Raw genomic sequence first — 22,028 nt, 5'->3', positions numbered from 1 at the left:
ATCACAACAGTACTGTCTGGTGTAGCCGCACACATTAGGCCTGAAACATTATATTTATATATCACAACAGTACTGTCTGGTGTAGCCGCACACATTAGGCCTGAAACATTATATTTATATATCACAACAGTACTGTCTGGTTAAACTCCATACATCAGGCCTGAAACATCATATTTGGCAAGTCAATGTAAGGACATATCACTGACTGGTCCTAGAATGACGAAACAGCTGTATGACGTTCCTAACATCGCTGACGAGTCATTGCGAGCTGTACAATGCAGTTTAACAGCATTGCTATATTGACATGTAAAGTTTACTTTCACCCACGTGTCTTTGAAAAGTTTCGTTGCGATATAAAACAATTGAGACAAAATTAAATGAAAGACTTGTGAAGAAATTAGACGAACATGATTTCTGTGTGAAACGGTAAAGGTACAAGCGACTTTGTAATGGAACCATTATACATGTACCTCAAACACCCCAACAAATCCAATATCTATTACTCGGCCAACTAAAAGCATTTTAAGTCGCAATCTTATATTGATAATAATAATAATAATAAATTTTCTGAGGGTGACATATTTAGCATGTGATAATCTTCCATATGGCCCTCTATAACAACATACAAAACATAATATACATTAATCAAAAGATAACATGATATCTTGAAATATATACAATATGGTTGGAAAAAGTTATAGTATATATATATGAACATGCAGGTACTCATGATAGAATAATCATAATACAGTTACATGTATCATTCGGTAGAACAAGAATTTCTTTATATATACATTGATAGGGAATTATTTAAAATCAATAGATCATTAAAAAAAAGAGAAAAAAAAGATGTATTTTCAAATCAAAACACGTAAGTTTGTCGGGTAGAGTCCACTGTACTAAACACGTAGGTTTGTCGGGTAGAGTCCAATGTACTATTTTCCATATCGTTCACTCAGGTTTAGTTCTTTTTACACGTGACGATACCTCAAATATAACATAACAGAACCAAAGCTACAGTACAATACATCTCGGAGACTGTGGGAAAACACTACTAAAACCCGTAAGGATGTAAATTGTATATACAGTATATGTATGCAGTGACACGTACTAAGGTGTCACCGTATATGGTCAAGCAATGTCTATGAAGATAAATAAGTTTCAACTCTAACCCGGCTTCCTCTGGAGTGTGTGAAGACATTATTCTAATGATTAAAGCAGACTGGTTACATTCAATGCGGGATTCCACTTATTTTACCATCATCAACAATAGACATTACAATTATATGCACATATTGGTCGACAACTTACTAAAAATATTCCTTTAATGTAGAAAATGAAATATTAATTTAGCCCGAATGAAAAATTTGTGGTCATTTAGAATTAAGCGTCTATCCACTATCCTGATTCTTCTTTAGATAACATGACATTTTTAATAATGGACCTAGATTAACATGGATGGTGTCGTCGATAAAACAGAATACGTTTGTCATCCCATTTCTTTGGTTAATATTATTTTTCCGTTTGAGTCGTTATATATTCTTTTTTTGTTATAGATAATTTGGAAGACCTGAAAGAAAGAAAGAAAGAAAGAAAGAAAGAAAGAAAGAAAGAAAGAAAGAAAGAAAGACAGACAGACAGACAGACAGACAGACAGACAGACAGAGCCCTCGGATTTCGAAAATCCTTGTTTGCTTGTTTGCTGGGTTTGTCGCCCCGCGAACAGGCAGTTTCATTTTGAGGCGGGATCTCCTTGTAGTAGTTCGTGACTACATCCTAAACAACACACAGGAGGCCCGTCGCATGCTATCCAGAGCAATAAGAGTAACGTGTCTTATCCAAGGACACAACTACGACAGCACAGACCGACCCGTCACTCAGCTTTCCAAGATACACAAACCGACACGGGTAGGGAGAGTCGAACCACGCACCTCGGATCTTTACCTGAGGTCACGTGGTCGATGATTTAAACGACTGAGCAATCGCGGCCACTCAACATACTGGAATGCCGTTATTCGAATATTTAAAGAATGCCTGGCACACATTGCCTGATGCAACCTCCATTCAAAAATCGCCATTGTCACACTAAGCTTTAAAGGTATGAGGACGATTTGATGCGTATTTAATCCAAGCATCAAACTTTTTTATGTCCTATCATCAATGTCGTTTGAATCAAGATAACGATTTGATCCGACTTCAAAAAGAGGTGATCTGTAGTTTTGGCAGGATATATAACGACACTTTTTACCAAAGTCAACTGATTCGCTGTCGTAAACGACAGCTCCTTCAAAGGAAAGTCCCACCGACTCCATGGAGGGACCAAGAATGGTCCGACATTAAAACATACACAACCCTGACAAGGTGAAATGTACTTTAATTTCTACCAGTTAGTCTCGGCGACTATTATATTTTAGATTTTTAGATTTAAACATATTTTATTTGCAAATATACAAATGGGATCAGACACAAGTTTAAAACTTATAATCCGTCTTCTCCCGTAAAACATAAATGAATGAATATACATATGACTTGTCTATACATATGTATTTCACTTTAAAATACCATTTTTGTACCAAACTAACAGAACAAGACCACTGTCATTGGGACACATTCTACTTCCCTGCTTGATATGAAGTCAGACATGTTGATGTGTGTCCGTTGTCACCACCCCCCAGTTTTCTCTCATTTCAAGAGTGTGATTAACCTGGATTTGCCTCAGATTTACAAAGCGGTTGTTGTCAATGAAGTAGAAAACAGTCTAATTTCAATTGTACTGTTTCATGAGTCTCATTGCAAAGTTGATTTATGTTTATAATTTGACCTCGTTTTTGAGTTCGCATTACAGTTTCGTTATTATGTCTGTATTTTTGTTGTATATAGTTTGTCCTCGTTTTATGGGGTATATTGAGTTAGAATTACAGTTTCGTTTTAATATAGAAACCATTAGAAATGTTAGTACTCAACGTATTGGAACTAGTTTTTACTATTTCTAGAAAGTCATGCGGACGATAGTAAAGTAAACTTTTATCTATTTTACAACAATTATGAAACAAGTTATAACGACTCGTATTAATCACGCTTGTTGGCCCGGATGGACGCACGCGGGGGGTCTTACTGAAGTAGATAAGCTGGTCACTATGTCCTTACGGCGATAGTAAGCATAAGTTAATTGTTTATCACTAATACTGCTAATATATACTTAAACAGACCGTAGAAGTTTGGGGTGATAAGTTCAGTAAAATACCGAGTTATTAATAACAAGTGGCCATTATACTTTCCGTTTACATAGCGATATGCTAATCCATGTTGACAATGTTCAACAACGGCGGGATATGTATAGCATATCTGTATTATAGCTAATGCAGCAATAAGAGCAAAACCGTGATTATATCTAAAATAGGAATGACAACAAAACTGTAATTCTAACTAAAATGGGAAAGACAGCAAAACCGTAATTCTTACTGAAATAGGAAAGAAAGCAAAACGGTAATGCTAATTGAAACAGGAATGAGAGCAAAAACGTAATTCTTACTGAAATAGGAATGAGATAAAAACCGTTATCATAACTAAAACAGAAATAGGTAGATTAAGCAGGGATGATACTATTCAGAAAGGGAAAGTTAACCAATGGGACATTGAAATTGCCACGCTTATCATAAAGCTTTGCGTTGCAAGTAAAGATGGCTGTTGAAGAGTCTGTATTGACAAATTCTATATGGTCAATAAAGGTTATGATTTTTCAAAGATAACAAGTCGTCAGAATAGCTATAGATGAAACTGAAGGTCTTTTCAATGTCACCTGTTCTGATAACCACTTCAATATAATCGTTGTCGTATCAAACAAAACATTTGCCAATAAAGGGGCAGTTTGATCGGTGGGTACACAGGCAAGATTCCTTCACGTGAAATTCAAACTTTCATGTGAATATCATTTTTTTGCCCTTTTCACGTGAAATTCACGTGAAAACGTGAATTTCATGTGAATTTCATGTGAATTTCACGTGAAGGAACATTGCCTGTGTATGTCAATAGTCTGTTGGAAAATCTGGTCACCAAATCCCACCTTTGTTAGCCTGGCCATATTTCAATATTACCAGTCATTCTCTGTGCTTAGGGTTTATAAAACAAGGTATAGAATGGTGGCCGCCGATGGTAACCTAAAGCATGAAAAAGGGGAAGGTCGAAGATATACAAGACGTCTACAGACTAAATGCTAATTGTCTTTGGAATAAAAGTTTACAACATTCTGGAAAAAACAAACACTTTGTCGCTTCATTTTTATCTTGAATCGTTTCTATTGTTATTCCTAAGCAATGTTTATCTGTTTAGCCAATCGTATTCTTCTTTAACGCCCTTTGCTTTATTCTTATTGTTATAATCAATTAATGAACAATAAACCATTTTTTCTGCCTGGTTCCGTGAAATAAAGTGCGCAGTTATTCATGTAGGTAGCTTCCTGTGCTCATGCAATAAAATTAGGTAATGTGCTAACAGTTTAGTTCCCCAAAATTAACAGGTGTACAGTAACTCGTACATTTTAGTTCGCCAAAATTAGGTGTACAGTAACTCGTACATTTTAGTTCGCCAAAATTAACAGGTGTTCAGTAACTCGTACATTTTAGTTCGCCAAAATTAGAAGGTGTACAGTAACCCGTACATTTTAGTTCGTCAAAATTAGAAGGTGTACAGTAACTCGTACATTTTAGTTCGCCAAAATTAACAGGTGTACAGTAACTCGTACATTTTAGTTCGCCAAAATTAACAGGTGTACAGTAACTCGTACATTTTAGTTCGCCAAAATTAACAGGTGTACAGTAACTCGTACATTTTAGTTCGCCAAAATTAACAGGTGTACAGTAACTCGTACATTTTAGTTCGCCAAAATTAACAGGTGTTCAGTAACTCGTACATTTTAGTTCGCCAAAATTAACAGGTGTACAGTAACTCGTACATTTTAGTTCGCCAAAATTAGAAGGTGTACAGGAACTCTTACATTTTAGTTCGCCAAAATTAACAGGTGTACAGTAACTCGTACATTTTAGTTCGCCAAAATTAACAGGTTTACAGTAACTCGTACATTTTAGTTCGCCAAAATTAGGTGTACAGTAACTCGTACATTTTAGTTTGCCAAAATTTACAGGTGTAAAGTAACTCGTACATTTTAGTTCGCCAAAATTAACAGGTGTACAGTAACTCGTACATTTTAGTTCGCCAAAATTAACAGGTGTACAGTAACTCGTACATTTGAAAGTGCTCTTCACATTGGAAAAGAAAATGAAAATGTAGTATCGCATCAAGCTGAGCAATTCTGAACAACACTTTATATTTAATGCTTATAGCTTGCAACAGCTCTGAAATGCTGTTCAAATATCACCTACATATAAATCCAGGAGCTTTGTTCATTGAATATCTATAGAGGGAGCGCAAGCGGTGAATTTAACAGTTTGTGTTATTTCTTTTTATTATTATTTTTATTTTAGAGTGTAATGATATGAGGTCTGCAAATATAACCTAGATATAGAAACGTTCAATCTTCGTCAAAACAAATCACATTCGTCTGTTTTCCATTGGACACAGAAATATACACAAACTAACTAATTTGAATCTTAAATAAGAATTTCTGGTTCGATAATATTTTCCCGCATTTCTTTGTTACGTACTTCACTTCAAGAAAAAATGAGCCAAATAATCTGAGTACGAAAAAAAAAAAGACTAAAAGCTAAACGACTGGGCTTTATAAAACAAGCGATGGCTATCTACTGGGTCAGGGTCTTCACAATGTTTGATAAATAATCTTAGTCCTTTAAGAGCAGTGTCACATTAACATTCGTATATTGACACCATACCAATATTGGCACGGTGTATATGGACGGTAGCCGTCCCTGGTATGACGTCACGCGGCAGTTAACTTTAATACTTTCACGACTTAGAGCACTCGGGCCTTTCTGTCATTTAAGGAAAATACATAAAGGTCGGGGTGAGAATTTGATGTCCTTGTTTCCTCCTGCATGTGCGGCTAATGTGGTACCATTGAAGAACTTGCTTTAGATTCATCTATTTGCGGACACAAAAAAGACGTAAAGCAAATTTGATGTCAACATTGTAACATATGAGATCTATGTTGTTTTTAAAACTTTACCTACTATTCTATTTTTACTCCTGAATTCTAGGTTGGCAATTCCTCGTGACCGGGCGGGATGTCGGGACTGGTTCACCCAATGTCAGTATAATATGACCGGGTGGGATGTCGTAAGTGGTGTGACATTTCAGTATGATGGCACTCTAAAATGTAAATGTTTTGTACGGTCATCCATTGACATTTCTTTGTAATACAATGACTGTTGTAAAGGCCCATGACAGAAGCTATAGATTTTTTCTTAGTATCATTATCGGGTTTACTGTCCGCTATGACGGAATTCCGGCCTTTCATTGTACGATACTTTATTTTCTATTGAAGAGAACACAATGTAAAGTTGAAAGGGATTTTAAAACACATCTTGTCAGACTTGGCTTTTCTGTCTAGCGAGTTTATCATCTCCCCGTGTTGTGATTGCACAATATACATTGTAAAAGAATCATGTGAAATTGCGTTAATTTGGAACAAAATGATTGTCTTATAGCTGAAAGCTTAGCGTACAGCTTCCCTTATATTTTGTATGTAGCATTTTGTCATCTCAGATTTTTCAGATTTCAGATTTTTATTGACCACTCAGACACCCATATGTGTGTAACAAGAGGTCAAACATAAACAGCCAATTTTATACATGGCGGAACACAACAAATCTCATAAATATATACATGGCGGAACACAACAAATCTCATAAATATACATGGCGGAACACAACAAATCTCATAAATATACATGGCGGAACACAACAAATCTCATAAATATACATGGCGGAACACAGCAAATCTCATAAATATACATGGCGGAACACAGCAAATCTCATAAATATACATGGCGGAACACAACAAATCTCATAAATATACATGGCGGAACACAACAAATCTCATAAATATACATGGCGGAACACAGCAAATCTCATAAATATACATGGCGGAACACAGCAAATCTCATAAATATACATGGCGGAACACAGCAAATCTCATAAATATACATGGCGGAACACAACAAATCTCATAAATATACATGGCGGAACACAACAAATCTCATACATATACATGATATACATGGCGGAACACAACAAATCTCATACATATACATGGCGGAACACAGCAAATCTCATAAATATACATGGCGGAACACAGCAAATCTCATAAATATACATGGCGGAACACAGCAAATCTCATAAATATACATGGCGGAACACAACAAATCTCATAAATATACATGGCGGAACACAACAAATCTCATACATATACATGGCGGAACACAACAAATCTCATAAATATACATGGCGGAACACAACAAATCTCATAGACTCTTTATAATTTTTTCAAGACTTTCAACACACTAACTTACATTTCAGAGCATACGACCATTACACTCCGAAACTAATCCTTCCATTTTTGTCAGATTAGGGTATGTGTACTGTGTAATGATTTGGGATCAGAAATTTCTCTCTCTTTTTTTTTCAATAAAGCACGTGGACAAAAGCATAAAATAGATACACATGCACTGTATGTGACGACATTTTTCTTTCTCCAGATGGTGCTTCTGGACCAGTTCGTCAGATTGTGGTTTGGTGTTATGGATGATAAAGTTACCATGTATCACTCGGGTACAAGGAGTGGATTGTGGTTTGGTGTTATGGATGATAAAGTTACCATGTATCACTCGGGTATAAGGAGCGGATTGTGGTTTGGTGTTATGGATGATAAAGTTACCATGTATCACTCGGGTACAAGGATCGGATTGTGGTTTGGTGTTATGGATGATAATGTTACCCCGTATCACTCGGGTACAAGGAGATGATTGTGGTTTGGTGTTATGGATGATAAAGTTACCCCGTATCACTCGGGTACAAGGAGCGGATTGTGGTTTGGTGTTATGGATGATAAAGTTACCCAGTATCACTCGGGTACAAGGAGATGATTGTGGTTTGGTGTTATGGATGATAAAGTTACCCCGTATCACTCGGGTACAAGGAGCGGGTTGTGGTTTGGTGTTATGGATGATAAAGTTACCCCGTATCACCCGGGTACAAGGAGCGGGTTGTGGTTTGGTGTTATGGATGATAAAGTTACCCCGTATCACCCGGGTACAAGGAGATGATTGTGGTTTGGTGTTATGGATGATAAAGTTACCCCGTATCACTAGGGTACAAGGAGATGATTGTGGTTTGGTGTTATGGATGATAAAGTTACCCTGGATCACCCGGGTACAAGGAGCGGATTGTGGTTTGGTGTTATGGATGATAAAGTTACCCTGTATCACTCGGGTACAAGGAGCGGGTTGTGGTTTGGTGTTATGGATGATAAAGTTACCCCGTATCACTTGGGTACAAGGAGATGATTGTGGTTTGGTGTTATGGATGATAAAGTTACCCTGGATCACCCGGGTACAAGGAGATGATTGTGGTTTGGTGTTATGGATGATAAAGTTACCCTGTACACTCGGGTACAAGGAGATGATTGTGGTTTGGTGTTATGGATGATAAAGTTACCATGTATCACTCGGGTACAAGGAGCGGATTGTGGTTTGGTGTTATGGATGATAAAGTTATCCGTATCACCCGGGAACAAGGATCGGATTGTGGTTTGGTGTTATGGATGATAAAGTTACCCCGTATCACTAGGGTACAAGGAGATGATTGTGGTTTGGTGTTATGGATGATAAAGTTACCCCGTATCACTCGGGTACAAGGAGATGATTGTGGTTTGGTGTTATGGATGATAAAGTTACCCAGTATCACTCGGGTACAAGGAGATGATTGTGGTTTGGTGTTATGGATGATAAAGTTACCCCGTATCACTCGGGTACAAGGATCGGATTGTGGTTTGGTGTTATGGATGATAAAGTTACCATGTATCACTCGGGTACAAGGAGATGATTGTGGTTTGGTGTTATGGATGATAAAGTTACCCCGTATCACTCGGGTACAAGGAGATGATTGTGGTTTGGTGTTATGGATGATAAAGTTACCCCGTATCACCCGGGTACAAGGAGCGGATTGTGGTTTGGTGAGACGCTATCCTCGACAATATTTACACGACAAATTTTGCACGTGAAAAAAGGCGCGTGCTTTGAAGAGATGGCACGAGATCAGAGAGGTTATCGGTGATGTCTGGCGCTCGGCTACTTCCTTTAAACTTTCATTTTATGATTGATATTAAAATTGAATAGCGTTAGTATGCTGGGGGCTGATAGGTAAGGAATGCAGAGAGGGGGTGCTGTCTACGGCGTACACTCAAATACGGACTGACACAACCGATTTACTGTTTAGTTAGTTTTAATTTTAGCGTGTCATTTATTTTTTTGTAAATTGACGAGATTTATAAAATAAATTTACTTTTGCAGAATAACGTGTAAAAGGAGAGACAGGATCGATGTAGTTAAGTTATCTAAATGACTTTATATCGATATCGTTATTTTTCGGCATAGCCGTATAATATTCTTTTGGCCCCGGATATGACGCGACAGGTGGCGTTACTGGTCAAGACGAAGTATGTGATTGGTCAATGTAGTGGTAAATGCAAAATGCAGATATGCAGTTAAAAGCGAAACAAAGTTAAGATCGAATGCAAGCTGAATAAGTGGATGTTACTCTTCAAATGACACATTATAAAATTATATTCCTGATATAATTTTGTTATCCGTGCTGAAACGCATTAGTTCGTTAATTTATTTCACCATCAGTTTTACATTATAATCACCAGCATTAAAACTATGCCGTTTATCTTTTTAAAAGATATTTCTTCTTACTAATAATACTTAAAGAATTTGAAAGCACAATGGTAGTTATTTATATAGTTTCCCGCTGTCTGATATAATAAAGTTCCCCATGCGTGTTGGTACTACACATATTATTTTACATCTTCTTGGTTTAAGTGTAAATGGTCCTATCTAAGTGGGAGACTGTACATACCGGGTCAGTGTGGATTATAATAATTTAGGGAAATTCCACTGTGGTTTGCATATATCACTAGCTGCTTAAAGGCCGGGGATGGGGTATAAAAGGGAGACAACTCGGGAAAATGGAGGAATATGCTAAACTTTGGCTGCCTTCACTTCAGAGAAGGATTTTCTATAAATTCATGTTTTTCCATAAAGCTGATGTTACTGATGGTTTTCTTTTTAAAAATCTAATTTAGTTTTAATCCTGATATAAAATATTTATTTGTCAATGTTGGAGGCTGTCAATCAAATTTGGAATTTGCCTCGATCGGATGGACGCCTCATTGTGACTTAGCCATATTTTAGAGTATGCCATGGCGGCCAGCATCCGAAACTCGCAGTTCTGTAAACATAGCCATACCGTACTTAAGATAAGTACAAGCGCTCAAATCCTGTCAAATTAAATAAATGATTTACGAACGAAGACGTGTCACAGTGGACCTGGGAGTACTACATCGGGTAAACCACACCATATATATGTAATATCAAGCTGTAAGTGGCTATCAGCTCACTTAGAAATCTTTATATAGCTAACAAGCAATATGACCCTCTTAAAATGAAATCACACTTAATACGCCAGTTTCAACGTAGACAGCTTGTATATACAAAAATTGCAACATAGATCATATTAGACATTTCAGGAATGCTATTGAATGATATTCGCGGTGTCTACGATTCCAGACATTTAATTTGAAATATTTCGAAAGGAATTTCATTCGTAGCTTTCAATTTCTTCACAGTCACGGAATGTTTGATAATAAGACAAGCGTCATTGACTGTCGTGTTTTCTCGTTCACATGTTCGTGTAGACACAAGTAGAATGAGAGCAGCCCAGCTTTAAAATCTAAGAGTTTGTAACCATCTTTTCCCATTCATTATACCAATTTAAATGATGCAATAAGACATACAAACAGCTAGTGTTTTCAACACGTTTAATTTTCACACCATTTCAACAAATAGGACACATATTATGGCTTGTCTTGTGTCTAGAACAGTAGATACCATTTCAACCATTAGGACTGATGCTGTAGTTGGTCTTCTGTTTAGGGCTTTAGCGAAACCACCCCCTCCCCTCCTCCCACCATTATGACTAATGTTGTAGTTGGTCTGCCTAGGACGTTGTGAAAATGTCTTTCGCTAAATTACCCCTGAACATAACAGATCGTCATATTCACTATCTTTCTTTAATCTCGACTATAATAAATAGTCCACAATGCTTTAGAGTTTTTGCGAATGTTTCAGCTGGATCAGATAAAGTACTGAAGAAATATTTCATAATTTAGTTGATTTGCATATGTGATCGAAGAGAACAGACAGCATACAAAATTACAGATGTTCTACCATAAGTAAAGCACTCAATATGGAAGGTTATAAAGGACAAGCGACACGTTAGTCTAATAAGATAATGATCACAAGTACACAACGATGCAGGTCAAGGTTGTGATACAGGTGATCAGTAAGGGGGGGAGGGGGTTTCCGGGAGGGGGGGGGGGGGGGGGGGGTGTCCGGGGGTATTTTTGCAGGTAATAGCAAAATCCTGCATTATAGTGTATTTCACGATAGATTCATACAATTTTAGGCGGGGGGCGCCCCTTCGATAACAGTCGTGATTTTGAGACCAGATTTATGGCATCAAACATAACACATGGCGGCATTAGTGATTGCCGTTCGGGAACAATTTCAACCCCGATTTAGGTAACATTCTTCTTTTTCAATGCCTTAACCTTGCAGATACAAGTGCAAATAATGTCAAGTATTCGTCACCCATAATATTGAATGACAATCTGTTGTTGCATACCATTGTTATCTTGATACATTCCTCTTTCGTTTTAAGATGTTTTTTTAATGTTTAGTCTCGGGGTCTCGTTCCTCTCTGAGCATTATAAGTGTATGCTTGCAATTTGAACACCTGATATCGGTTCACAAAATCCATTTTCACTATACTCATTATTCTAATGCTTTGCCCAATTTTCACCAACTTGAATAACACGCGTTTTAAATCATTGAATTACACAGGTAAAACTATTATATACATATAAATTAGATCAAAATTGTGATAATACTCTTTTAACAGTGCAGATAAAGTGTAAATTGAACGATGTCTTGACGTTTGTAGCGCCACCTGGCGTCCATTGAACGTAATCACCTAATACTTCCGGTAACCTTTAGCTGACAACCCCGGGCAACTATTGGCCAAGTTCGTAGTATTTTCTCTATAAACCTCTGCTTCGTAAATACAGCTCTCTCCGTACGTGCTTCTGCATCGGAGCAAATAATAACCATATGCTTCACATCCGAGACAGGTCCTGTCCTGGGATACTTTGTCAGTTTATTTATTTGCACTCGACTTTCACTAAATATAAAGCATATGTTGTGAAGTATAACGTACTAACTTCAGTCGGATTTTTATCTTTATGGATGGTTAGCGTTCAGATTGCCGTCAAAAATTCGTGTTTGTATAACTTTAGTTTGTATAAATAATCGGAATCACCTCGGCAAAGTCCATATGTCATCTCATTGCTAGGTTTGGTTGTTTTGTAGAAGGCCATCTCAAGACGAGATCCACTGAACATTGAGGCTCCTTAGGGGGCGTTTTATAGTGTCATTATACTGGAATGTCAGCCATGACACTACAAAGGGCAACGAATAACTTGAGTCTAGCCTCTAGTTGCGACAGAAACTATAACATTCGTCCTGTCTCGGGACGGAAAATATAGCATTCGTCCTGTCTTGAGTCAAAAACCATAACATTCGTCCTGTCTTGAGACAAAAACCATAACATTCGTACTGTCTTGAGTCAAAAACCATAACATTCGTCCTGTCTTGAGACAAAAACCATAACATTCGTACTGTCTTGGGACAGAAACCATAACATTCCTCCTGTCTTGAGACAAAAACCATAGCATTTGTCCTGTCTTGGGACAGAAACCATAACATTCCTCCTGTCTTGAGACAAAAACCATAGCATTTGTCCTGTCTTGGGACAGAAACCATAACATTCGTCCTGTCTTGAGACAAAAACCATAGCATTCGTCCTGTCTTGGGACAGAAACCATAGAATTCGTCCTGTCTTGGGACAGAAACCATAACATTCGTCCTGTCTTGAGACAAAAACCATAACATTCGTCCTGTCTCGGGACAGAAACCATAACATTCGTCCTGTCTCGGGACAGAAACCATAACATTCGTCCTGTCTCGGGACAGAAACCATAACATTCGTCCTGTCTCGGGACAGAAACCATAACATTTGTCCTGTCTTGGGACAGAAACCATAACATTCGTCCTGTCTCGGGACAGAAACCATAACATTGTCATGTCTTGAGACAAAAACCATAACATTCGTCCTGTCTTGAGACAGAAACCATAACATTCGTCCTGTCTCGGGACAGAAACCATAACATTCGTCCTGTTTCGGGACAGAAACCATAACATTCGTCCTGTTTCGGGACAGAAACCATAACATTCGTCCTGTCTTGGGACAGAAACCATAACATTTGTCCTGTCTCGGGACAGAAACCATAACATTGTTCCTGTCTCGGGACAGAAACCATAACGTTCGTCCTGTCTTGAGACAAAAACCATAACATTCGTCCTGTCTTGGGACAGAAACCATAACATTCGTCCTGTCTCGGGACAGAAACCATAACATTGTTCCTGTCTCGGGACTGAAACCATAACATTGTTCCTGTCTCGGGACAGAAACCATAACATTCGTCCTGTCTCGGGACAGAAACCATAACGTTCGTCCTGTCTTGAGACAAAAACCATAACATTCGTCCTGTCTTGGGACAGAAACCATAACATTCGTCCTGTCTCGGGACAGAAACCATAACATTGTTCCTGTCTCGGGACTGAAACCATAACATTGTTCCTGTCTCGGGACAGAAACCATAACATTCGTCCTGTCTCGGGACAGAAACCATAACATTCGTCCTGTCTCGGGACAGAAACCATAACATTCGTCCTGTCTCGGGACGGAAAATATAGCATTTGTCCTGTCTCGGGACAGAAACCATAGCATTCGTCCTGTCTCGGGACAGAAACTATAACATTCGTCCTGTCTCGGGACAGAAACTATAACATTCGTCCTGTCTCGGGACAGAAACTATAACATTCGTTCTGTCTCGGGACAGAAACCATAACATTTGTCCTGTCTCGGGACAGAAACCATAACATTCGTCCTGTCTCGGGACAGAAACCATAACATTTGTCCTGTCTCGGGACAGAAACCATAACATTTGTCCTGTCTCGGGACAGAAACCATAACATTCGTCCTGTCTTAAGACAAAAACCATAACATTGTTCCAGTCTCGGGACAGAAACCATAACATTGTTCCTGTCTCGGGACAGTACAGCAAACATCTATCTGCTTCACCAATTCCCTGATGTATTGAGCATTTTAACGAGGGAAGCGGTTCAACTCTAATGAGCAACGAAGGAAGCCCGGCTACAAAAAGCGAGGAAAGCAGTTATACTAAATATGCGAGCAAGGAAGTTATGTAGGATAAGCGAGGAAAGCAGTTATACTAAACAAATGAAGAAGGCAGTTATACTGAATAAGTGAGGAAGGCAATTATACTGAATAAGTGAGGGAGGCAGTTACACTGAATAAGTGAGGAAGGCAGTTATACTGAATAAGTGAGGAAGGCAATTATACTAAACAAATGAAGAAGGCAGTTATACTGAATAAGTGAGGAAGGCAGTTACACTGAATAAGTGAGGGAGGCAGTTATACTAAACAAATGAAGAAGGCAGTTATACTGAATAAGTGAGGAAGGCAGTTATACTAAACAAATGAAGAAGGCAGTTATACTGAATAAGTGAGGAAGGCAATTATACTAAATAAGTGAGGAAGGCAGTTACACTGAATAAGTGAGGAAGGCAGTTACACTGAATAAGTGAGGGAGGCAGTTATACTAAACAAATGAAGAAGGCAGTTATACTGAATAAGTGAGGAAGGCAGTTATACTAAACAAATGAAGAAGGCAGTTATACTGAATAAGTGAGGAAGGCAATTATACTAAATAAGCGAGGAAAGCAGGTATACTAAATAAGTGAGGGAGGCAGTTATACTAAATAAGTGAGGGAGGCAGGCATACTAAATAAGTGAGGAAGGCAGTGATACTAAATAAGTGAGGGAGGCAGTGATACCAAATAAGTGAGGGAGGCAGTTATACTAAATAAGTGAGGAAGGCAGTGATACTAAATAAGTGAGGAAGGCAGTGATACTAAATAAGTGAGGAAGGCAGTTATACTAAATAAGTGAGGAAGGCAGTTATACTAAATAAGTGAGGGAGGCAGTGATACTAAATAAGTGAGGAAGGCAGTTATACTAAAGAAGTGAGGAAGGCGGTAATACTAAATCAGTGAGGAAGGCAGGCATACTAAATAAGTGAGGGAGGCAGTTATACTAAATAAGTGAGGGAGGCAGTTATACTAAATAAGTGAGGGAGGCAGGCATACTAAATAAGTGAGGAAGGCAGTGATACTAAATAAGTGAGGAAGACAGTTATACTAAATAAGTGAGGGAGGCAGGCATACTAAATAAGTGAGGGAGGCAGGCATACTAAATAAGTGAGGAAGGCAGTGATACTAAATAAGTGAGGAAGGCAGTGATACTAAATAAGTGAGGAAGGCAGGCATACTAAATAAGTGAGGGAGGCAGTTATACTAAATAAGTGAGGGAGGCAGTTATACTAAATAAGTGAGGGAGGCAGGCATACTAAATAAGTGAGGAAGGCAGTGATACTAAATAAGTGAGGAAGACAGTTATACTAAATAAGTGAGGGAGGCAGGCATACTAAATAAGTGAGGGAGGCAGGCATACTAAATAAGTGAGGAAGGCAGTGATACTAAATAAGTGAGGAAGGCAGTGATACTAAATAAGTGAGGGAGGCAGGCATACTAAATAAGTGAGGGAGGCAGGCATACTAAATAAGTGAGGAAGGCAGTTATACTAAATAAGTGAGGAAGGCAGTTATACTAAATAAGTGAGGAAGGCAGTGATACTAAATAAGTGAGGAAGGCAGTGATACTAAATAAGTGAGGAAGGCAGTTATACTAAATAAGTGAGGAAGGCAGTTATACTAAATAAGTGAGGAAGGCAGTTATACTAAATAAGTGAGGGAGGCAGTTATACTAAATAAGTGAGGGAGGCAGTTTACTACATAAGGAGGACATTATCAATAAGTGAGGGAGGCGGCTAATACTAAATAAGTGAGGGAGGCAGGCATACTAAATAAGTGAGAGGCATATAAATGTGAGGGGCAGTTATACTAAATAAGTGAGGAGGCAGTGATACTAAATAAGTGAGGAAGGCAGGCATACTAAATAAGTGAGAAGCAGTTATACTAAATAAGTGAGGGAGGCAGTTATACTAAATAAGTGAGGGGCAGGCATACTAAATAAGTGAGGAAGGCAGGATACTAAATAAGTGAGGAAGGCAGTGATACTAAATAAGTGAGAGAGGCAGTGATACTAAATAAGTGAGGGAAGGCAGTACTAAATAAGTGAGGAAGGCAGTTATACTAATAAGTGAGGGAGGCAGTATACTAAATAAGTAGAAGGCAGTGATACTAAATAAGTGAGGGAGGCAGGCATACTAAATAAGTGAGGAAGGCAGTTATACTAAATAAGTGAGGAAGGCAGTTATACTAAATAAGTGAGGAGGCAGGATACTAAATAAGTGAGGAAGGCAGTATACTAAATAAGTGAGGGAAGGCAGTTGATACTAAATAAGTGAGGAAGGCAGTTATTACTAAATAAGTGAGGAAGGCAGTTATACTAAATAAGTGAGGGAGGCAGTATACTAAATAAGTGAGGGAGGCAGTTATACTAAATAAGTGAGGGAGGCAGTTATACTAAATAAGTGAGGAAGGCGTATACTAAATAAGTGAGGGAAGGCAGGCATACTAATAAGTGAGGGAGGCAGATACTAAATAAGTGAGGGAGGCAGTTATACTAAATAAGTGAGGGAGGCAGATACTAAATAAGTGAGGAAGGCAGTGATACTAAATAAGTGAGGAAGCAGTGATACTAAATAAGTGAGGGAGGCAGTTATACTAATAAGTGAGGAGAGGCGTATACTAAATAAGTGAGGGAGGCAGGCATACTAAATAAGTGAGGAAGGCAGGCATACTAAATAAGTGAGGAAGGCAGTGATACTAAATAAGTGAGGAAGGCAGTGATACTAAATAAGTGAGGAAGGCAGTTATACTAAATAAGTGAGGAAGGCAGTTATACTACATAAGTGAGGGAGGCAGTTATACTAAATAAGTGAGGAAGGCAGTGATACTAAATAAGTGAGGGAGGCAGGCATACTAAATAAGTGAGGAAGGCAGTTATACTAAATAAGTGAGGAAAGCAGTTATACTTAATAAGTGAGGAAGGCAGGCATACTAAATAAGTGAGGAAGGCAGGCATACTAAATAAGTGAGGGAGGCAGTGATACTAAATAAGTGAGGAAGGCAGGCATACTAAATAAGTGAGGGAGGCAGTTATACTAAATAAGTGAGGGAGGCAGTTATACTAAATAAGTGAGGGAGGCAGGCATACTAAATAAGTGAGGAAGGCAGTGATACTAAATAAGTGAGGAAGACAGTTATACTAAATAAGTGAGGGAGGCAGGCATACTAAATAAGTGAGGGAGGCAGGCATACTAAATAAGTGAGGAAGGCAGTGATACTAAATAAGTGAGGAAGGCAGTGATACTAAATAAGTGAGGGAGGCAGGCATACTAAATAAGTGAGGGAGGCAGGCATACTAAATAAGTGAGGAAGGCAGTTATACTAAATAAGTGAGGAAGGCAGTTATACTAAATAAGTGAGGAAGGCAGTGATACTAAATAAGTGAGGAAGGCAGTGATACTAAATAAGTGAGGAAGGCAGTTATACTAAATAAGTGAGGAAGGCAGTTATACTAAATAAGTGAGGAAGGCAGTTATACTAAATAAGTGAGGGAGGCAGTGATACTAAATAAGTGAGGGAGGCAGTTATACTACATAAGTGAGGGAGGCAGTTATACTAAATAAGTGAGGAAGGCGGTAATACTAAATAAGTGAGGAAGGCAGGCATACTAAATAAGTGAGGGAGGCAGTTATACTAAATAAGTGAGGGAGGCAGTTATACTAAATAAGTGAGGGAGGCAGGCATACTAAATAAGTGAGGAAGGCAGTGATACTAAATAAGTGAGAAGACAGTTATACTAAATAAGTGAGGGAGGCAGTTATACTAAATAAGTGAGGGAGGCAGGCATACTAAATAAGTGAGGAAGGCAGGCATACTAAATAAGTGAGGAAGGCAGTGATACTAAATAAGTGAGGAAGGCAGTGATACTAAATAAGTGAGGAAGGCAGTTATACTAAATAAGTGAGGAAGGCAGTTATACTACATAAGTGAGGGAGGCAGTTATACTAAATAAGTGAGGAAGGCAGTGATACTAAATAAGTGAGGGAGGCAGGCATACTAAATAAGTGAGGAAGGCAGTTATACTAAATAAGTGAGGAAAGCAGTTATACTTAATAAGTGAGGAAGGCAGGCATACTAAATAAGTGAGGAAGGCAGGCATACTAAATAAGTGAGGGAGGCAGTGATACTAAATAAGTGAGGGAGGCAGTTATACTAAATAAGTGAGGAAGGCAGTTATACTACATAAGTGAGGGAGGCAGTTATACTAAATAAGTGAGGGAGGCAGGCATACTAAATAAGTGAGGGAGGCAGTTATACTAAATAAGTGAGGAAGGCGGTAATACTAAATAAGTGAGGGAGGCAGGCATACTAAATAAGTGAGGGAGGCAGGCATACTAAATAAGTGAGGAAGGCAGGCATACTAAATAAGTGAGGAAGGCAGTTATACTAAATAAGTGAGGAAGGCAGTGATACTAAATAAGTGAGGAAGGCAGTGATACTAAATAAGTGAGGAAGGCAGTTATACTAAATAAGTGAGGAAGACAGTTATACTAAATAAGTGAGGGAGGCAGTTATACTAAATAAGTGAGGGAGGCAGGCATACTAAATAAGTGAGGAAGGCAGGCATACTAAATAAGTGAGGAAGGCAGTGATACTAAATAAGTGAGGAAGGCAGTGATACTAAATAAGTGAGGAAGGCAGTGATACTAAATAAGTGAGGAAAGCAGTTATACTAAATAAGTGAGGAAAGCAGTTATACTAAATAAGTGAGGAAGGCAGTTATACTACATAAGTGAGGGAGGCAGTTATACTAAATAAGTGAGGGAGGCAGGCATACTAAATAAGTGAGGAAGGCAGTTATACTAAATAAGTGAGGAAGGCAGTTATACTTAATAAGTGAGGAAGGCAGGCATACTAAATAAGTGAGGAAGGCAGGCATACTAAATAAGTGAGGGAGGCAGTGATACTAAATAAGTGAGGGAGGCAGTTATACTAAATAAGTGAGGTAGGCAGTTATACTAAATAAGTGAAGAAGTAGTTGTATTAAATAAGCGAGGGAGGCAGTTCAGGTCAAATTAACAGAAAAGGTACTAGATAGTCAGTTAAATTAAACAAGGAAGTATTTCAGCGCAAAAGACATTGGATGTACGTTGCGACGAAGAAATAATTTAACAAAATTGAACTATGTAAAAAAATCACAACACAAGAGTCGACATTGTAACTTAAATAGGACGAGCAAAGTTAAAGGTTTGGTTCTATGTTTGAGATTTAAATAGGACGAGCAAAGTTAAAGGTTTGGTTCTATGTTTGAGATTTAAATAGGACGTGAGCATAGTTAAAGGTTTGGTTCTATGTTTGAGATTTAAATAGGACCTGAGCAAAGTTAAAGGTTTGGTTCTATGTTTGAGATTTAAATAGGACATGACCAAAGTTAAAGGTTTGGTTTTATGTTTGAGATTTTATTGAGGCATCATTCAATAAAGACTGGTTCAAGGTAACCGTAATCGTGTAGTCATATTTCACTTTGCCTAGATAACGCGGCAATTTATCAAAGTCTAGACCAAATATACCACAGACAAAATAAGGCCAACGTGCTACATTTAGCTTCATGTCTACGAATTATGTCTCCACTATAAGGGGACACGTTAGATCTGAGTGGCTGTACTGTGATTACAAGGTCGAGGTCAGTATCACACGGCCCCGCTTAGGTGCACTGTTCTACTGGAGGACCTCAATGGTCCTTTTGTCACAGGAAGCTGCTATGTTTAAACAAAATATTAAAACATATTACGAATAAACTGACCACTACCACTGATTATCAACCATTCCAGACACATTTCACCGTGACCATTATATTGTAATCCATTTAACCAATTAACCATGACTATTACAATCTATTTCACTAATTCACTGTAACCATTACAATCCATACACATTTCACCGACCAATACAATCCATTTCACCAATTAACCGTGACCAATACAATCCATTTCACCAATTAACCGTGACCATTACAATCCATTTCACCAATTAACCGTGACCATTACAATCCATTTCATCAATTCACCGTGACCATTACAATCCATTTCATCAATTCACCGTGAACATTACAATCCATTTCATCAATGATACACTGTAACCATTACAATCCATTTCACCAATTCACCGTGAACATTTCAATCCATTTCAAATATTCATATTTCTGTTTCATGGATAGAAAACCATTACAATATTTGTCCTCGGTCACAAGCCATTATATCCCGTTTTATCGATTTAAAACCATTAAAATCCAAAAGACGATTCTTTGACATCTGTCCTATCGGGTTCGTTGAACAGGTCTATTTACCTACGGAACAGATCCCTCTCTCGACATACAGCTTAGGACGAAATTAGCTTACTGACTCGGTGTATTGACACGTTGACAACTGTCTGTCTTGACACATCGGGCTAGAGATTTGACGGGTGCCCCTGTTGACGCCTGTCACTATCTAACCCCCTCTCCATTGACTGAACTTGTCCTTTGCGTTGACGCCTGTCATTAGTTTACCCCCATGCCCATTGCTTTTACTTACCCTCTGACTTGCTGCCTTCTACTCCTATCTTGTTGCCATGAATACCGCTGTCGCCTCCGATCCTGGGCGTTTGTGTCCATCACCAAGACCACTACCAGAACGGTCATTACCATCAGTATGGTTGTCATAACTCTCATCATGTTCACAATTCAGAAACAACACTTGAAGATGCGAAGCAAGATTATTCAACACAATAACCAAATCATTACTCATTAAAACCGAGCACCTGCTTCAGGCAATGGGACTCCAAATGTTGCGCATTCAAGAATCCCTTTCTACCAAACAAACTATACACGTACTGTTCCCTAGCACGGCGGTTCCACTGGGGAGGTGCAATTACTTGTTGTCCAACACCAGTTTTCCCCCTGTCAGAGTACCCCGGTGTGTGAACCAGGTGACATGGATCTGTGTGTACAATCAGACCATATTAAGTCCGCCGTGTTTGTATTAAGTCCCTTGGGTTGTGATCTAACCTACTCAGTATACAACAAACGTCTATTATGTATTCAGAAAACTTCCAAATAAAAGCGCGTGTATTAATGTGTAAAATACACAGGAAAACGTTCCGATCCCCCGGTTTACCGCCAGCCTGGTACTTGTCTGGGGAGCACCTGCGCCGTCAACTCTGGAATTCTGGGCGCTCGTGAGGATCATATCACAGCCCTCCCGCCAAAGGATGGGGACAAGAGTTTCACTAATGGGGATGTTTGTTTTATCTCCGGGTCGACGTATAAGGTCATAGTGTACATTCGGTTTCATACAAGAAGGGTATAATATATAAACAAATATGCGGAGTATGTATATATGATCATGGATACTCCTCGGTTATCTTAAGCAGGCGACACAGCGAGAAGGCGTCTGTTTAAATTAATTGATAACTGTGTTGGACGTTGATTTCACATGTTTTCAGCACAATGCCGAGATATGGTATAGAACCAGGGCTTTAAATTGTATATTTGGCCACCTTACTTC

The 22,028-nt window shown here is 38.5% G+C and overlaps 1 protein-coding gene across 2 annotated transcripts in view; it reads right to left on the bottom strand.

The window, feature by feature from the left end:
• LOC117333860 (fibrillin-2-like) overlaps positions 1-21,657 on the bottom strand; it is a 125,240-nt gene extending 103,583 nt beyond the window's left edge. The window contains exon 1 of one of the 2 annotated variants that reach the window (XM_033893276.1): positions 21,057-21,657. In XM_033893276.1, the coding sequence (XP_033749167.1) occupies positions 21,057-21,196 (140 nt within the window). In that variant the 5' untranslated portion in view covers positions 21,197-21,657. The remainder of the gene's footprint in view (positions 1-21,056) is intronic. The other variant, XM_033893275.1, reaches the window with a different exon arrangement.
• Between the last annotated feature and the right edge of the window lie 371 nt (positions 21,658-22,028).

The sequence above is a fragment of the Pecten maximus genome, chromosome 9, assembly GCF_902652985.1.
Source record: "Pecten maximus chromosome 9, xPecMax1.1, whole genome shotgun sequence".
In the NCBI taxonomy this organism is placed as follows: domain Eukaryota; kingdom Metazoa; phylum Mollusca; class Bivalvia; order Pectinida; family Pectinidae; genus Pecten; species Pecten maximus.
Note: the sequence above shows the minus strand (reverse complement) of the source record. Positions and strands in the feature narration are given on the sequence as shown.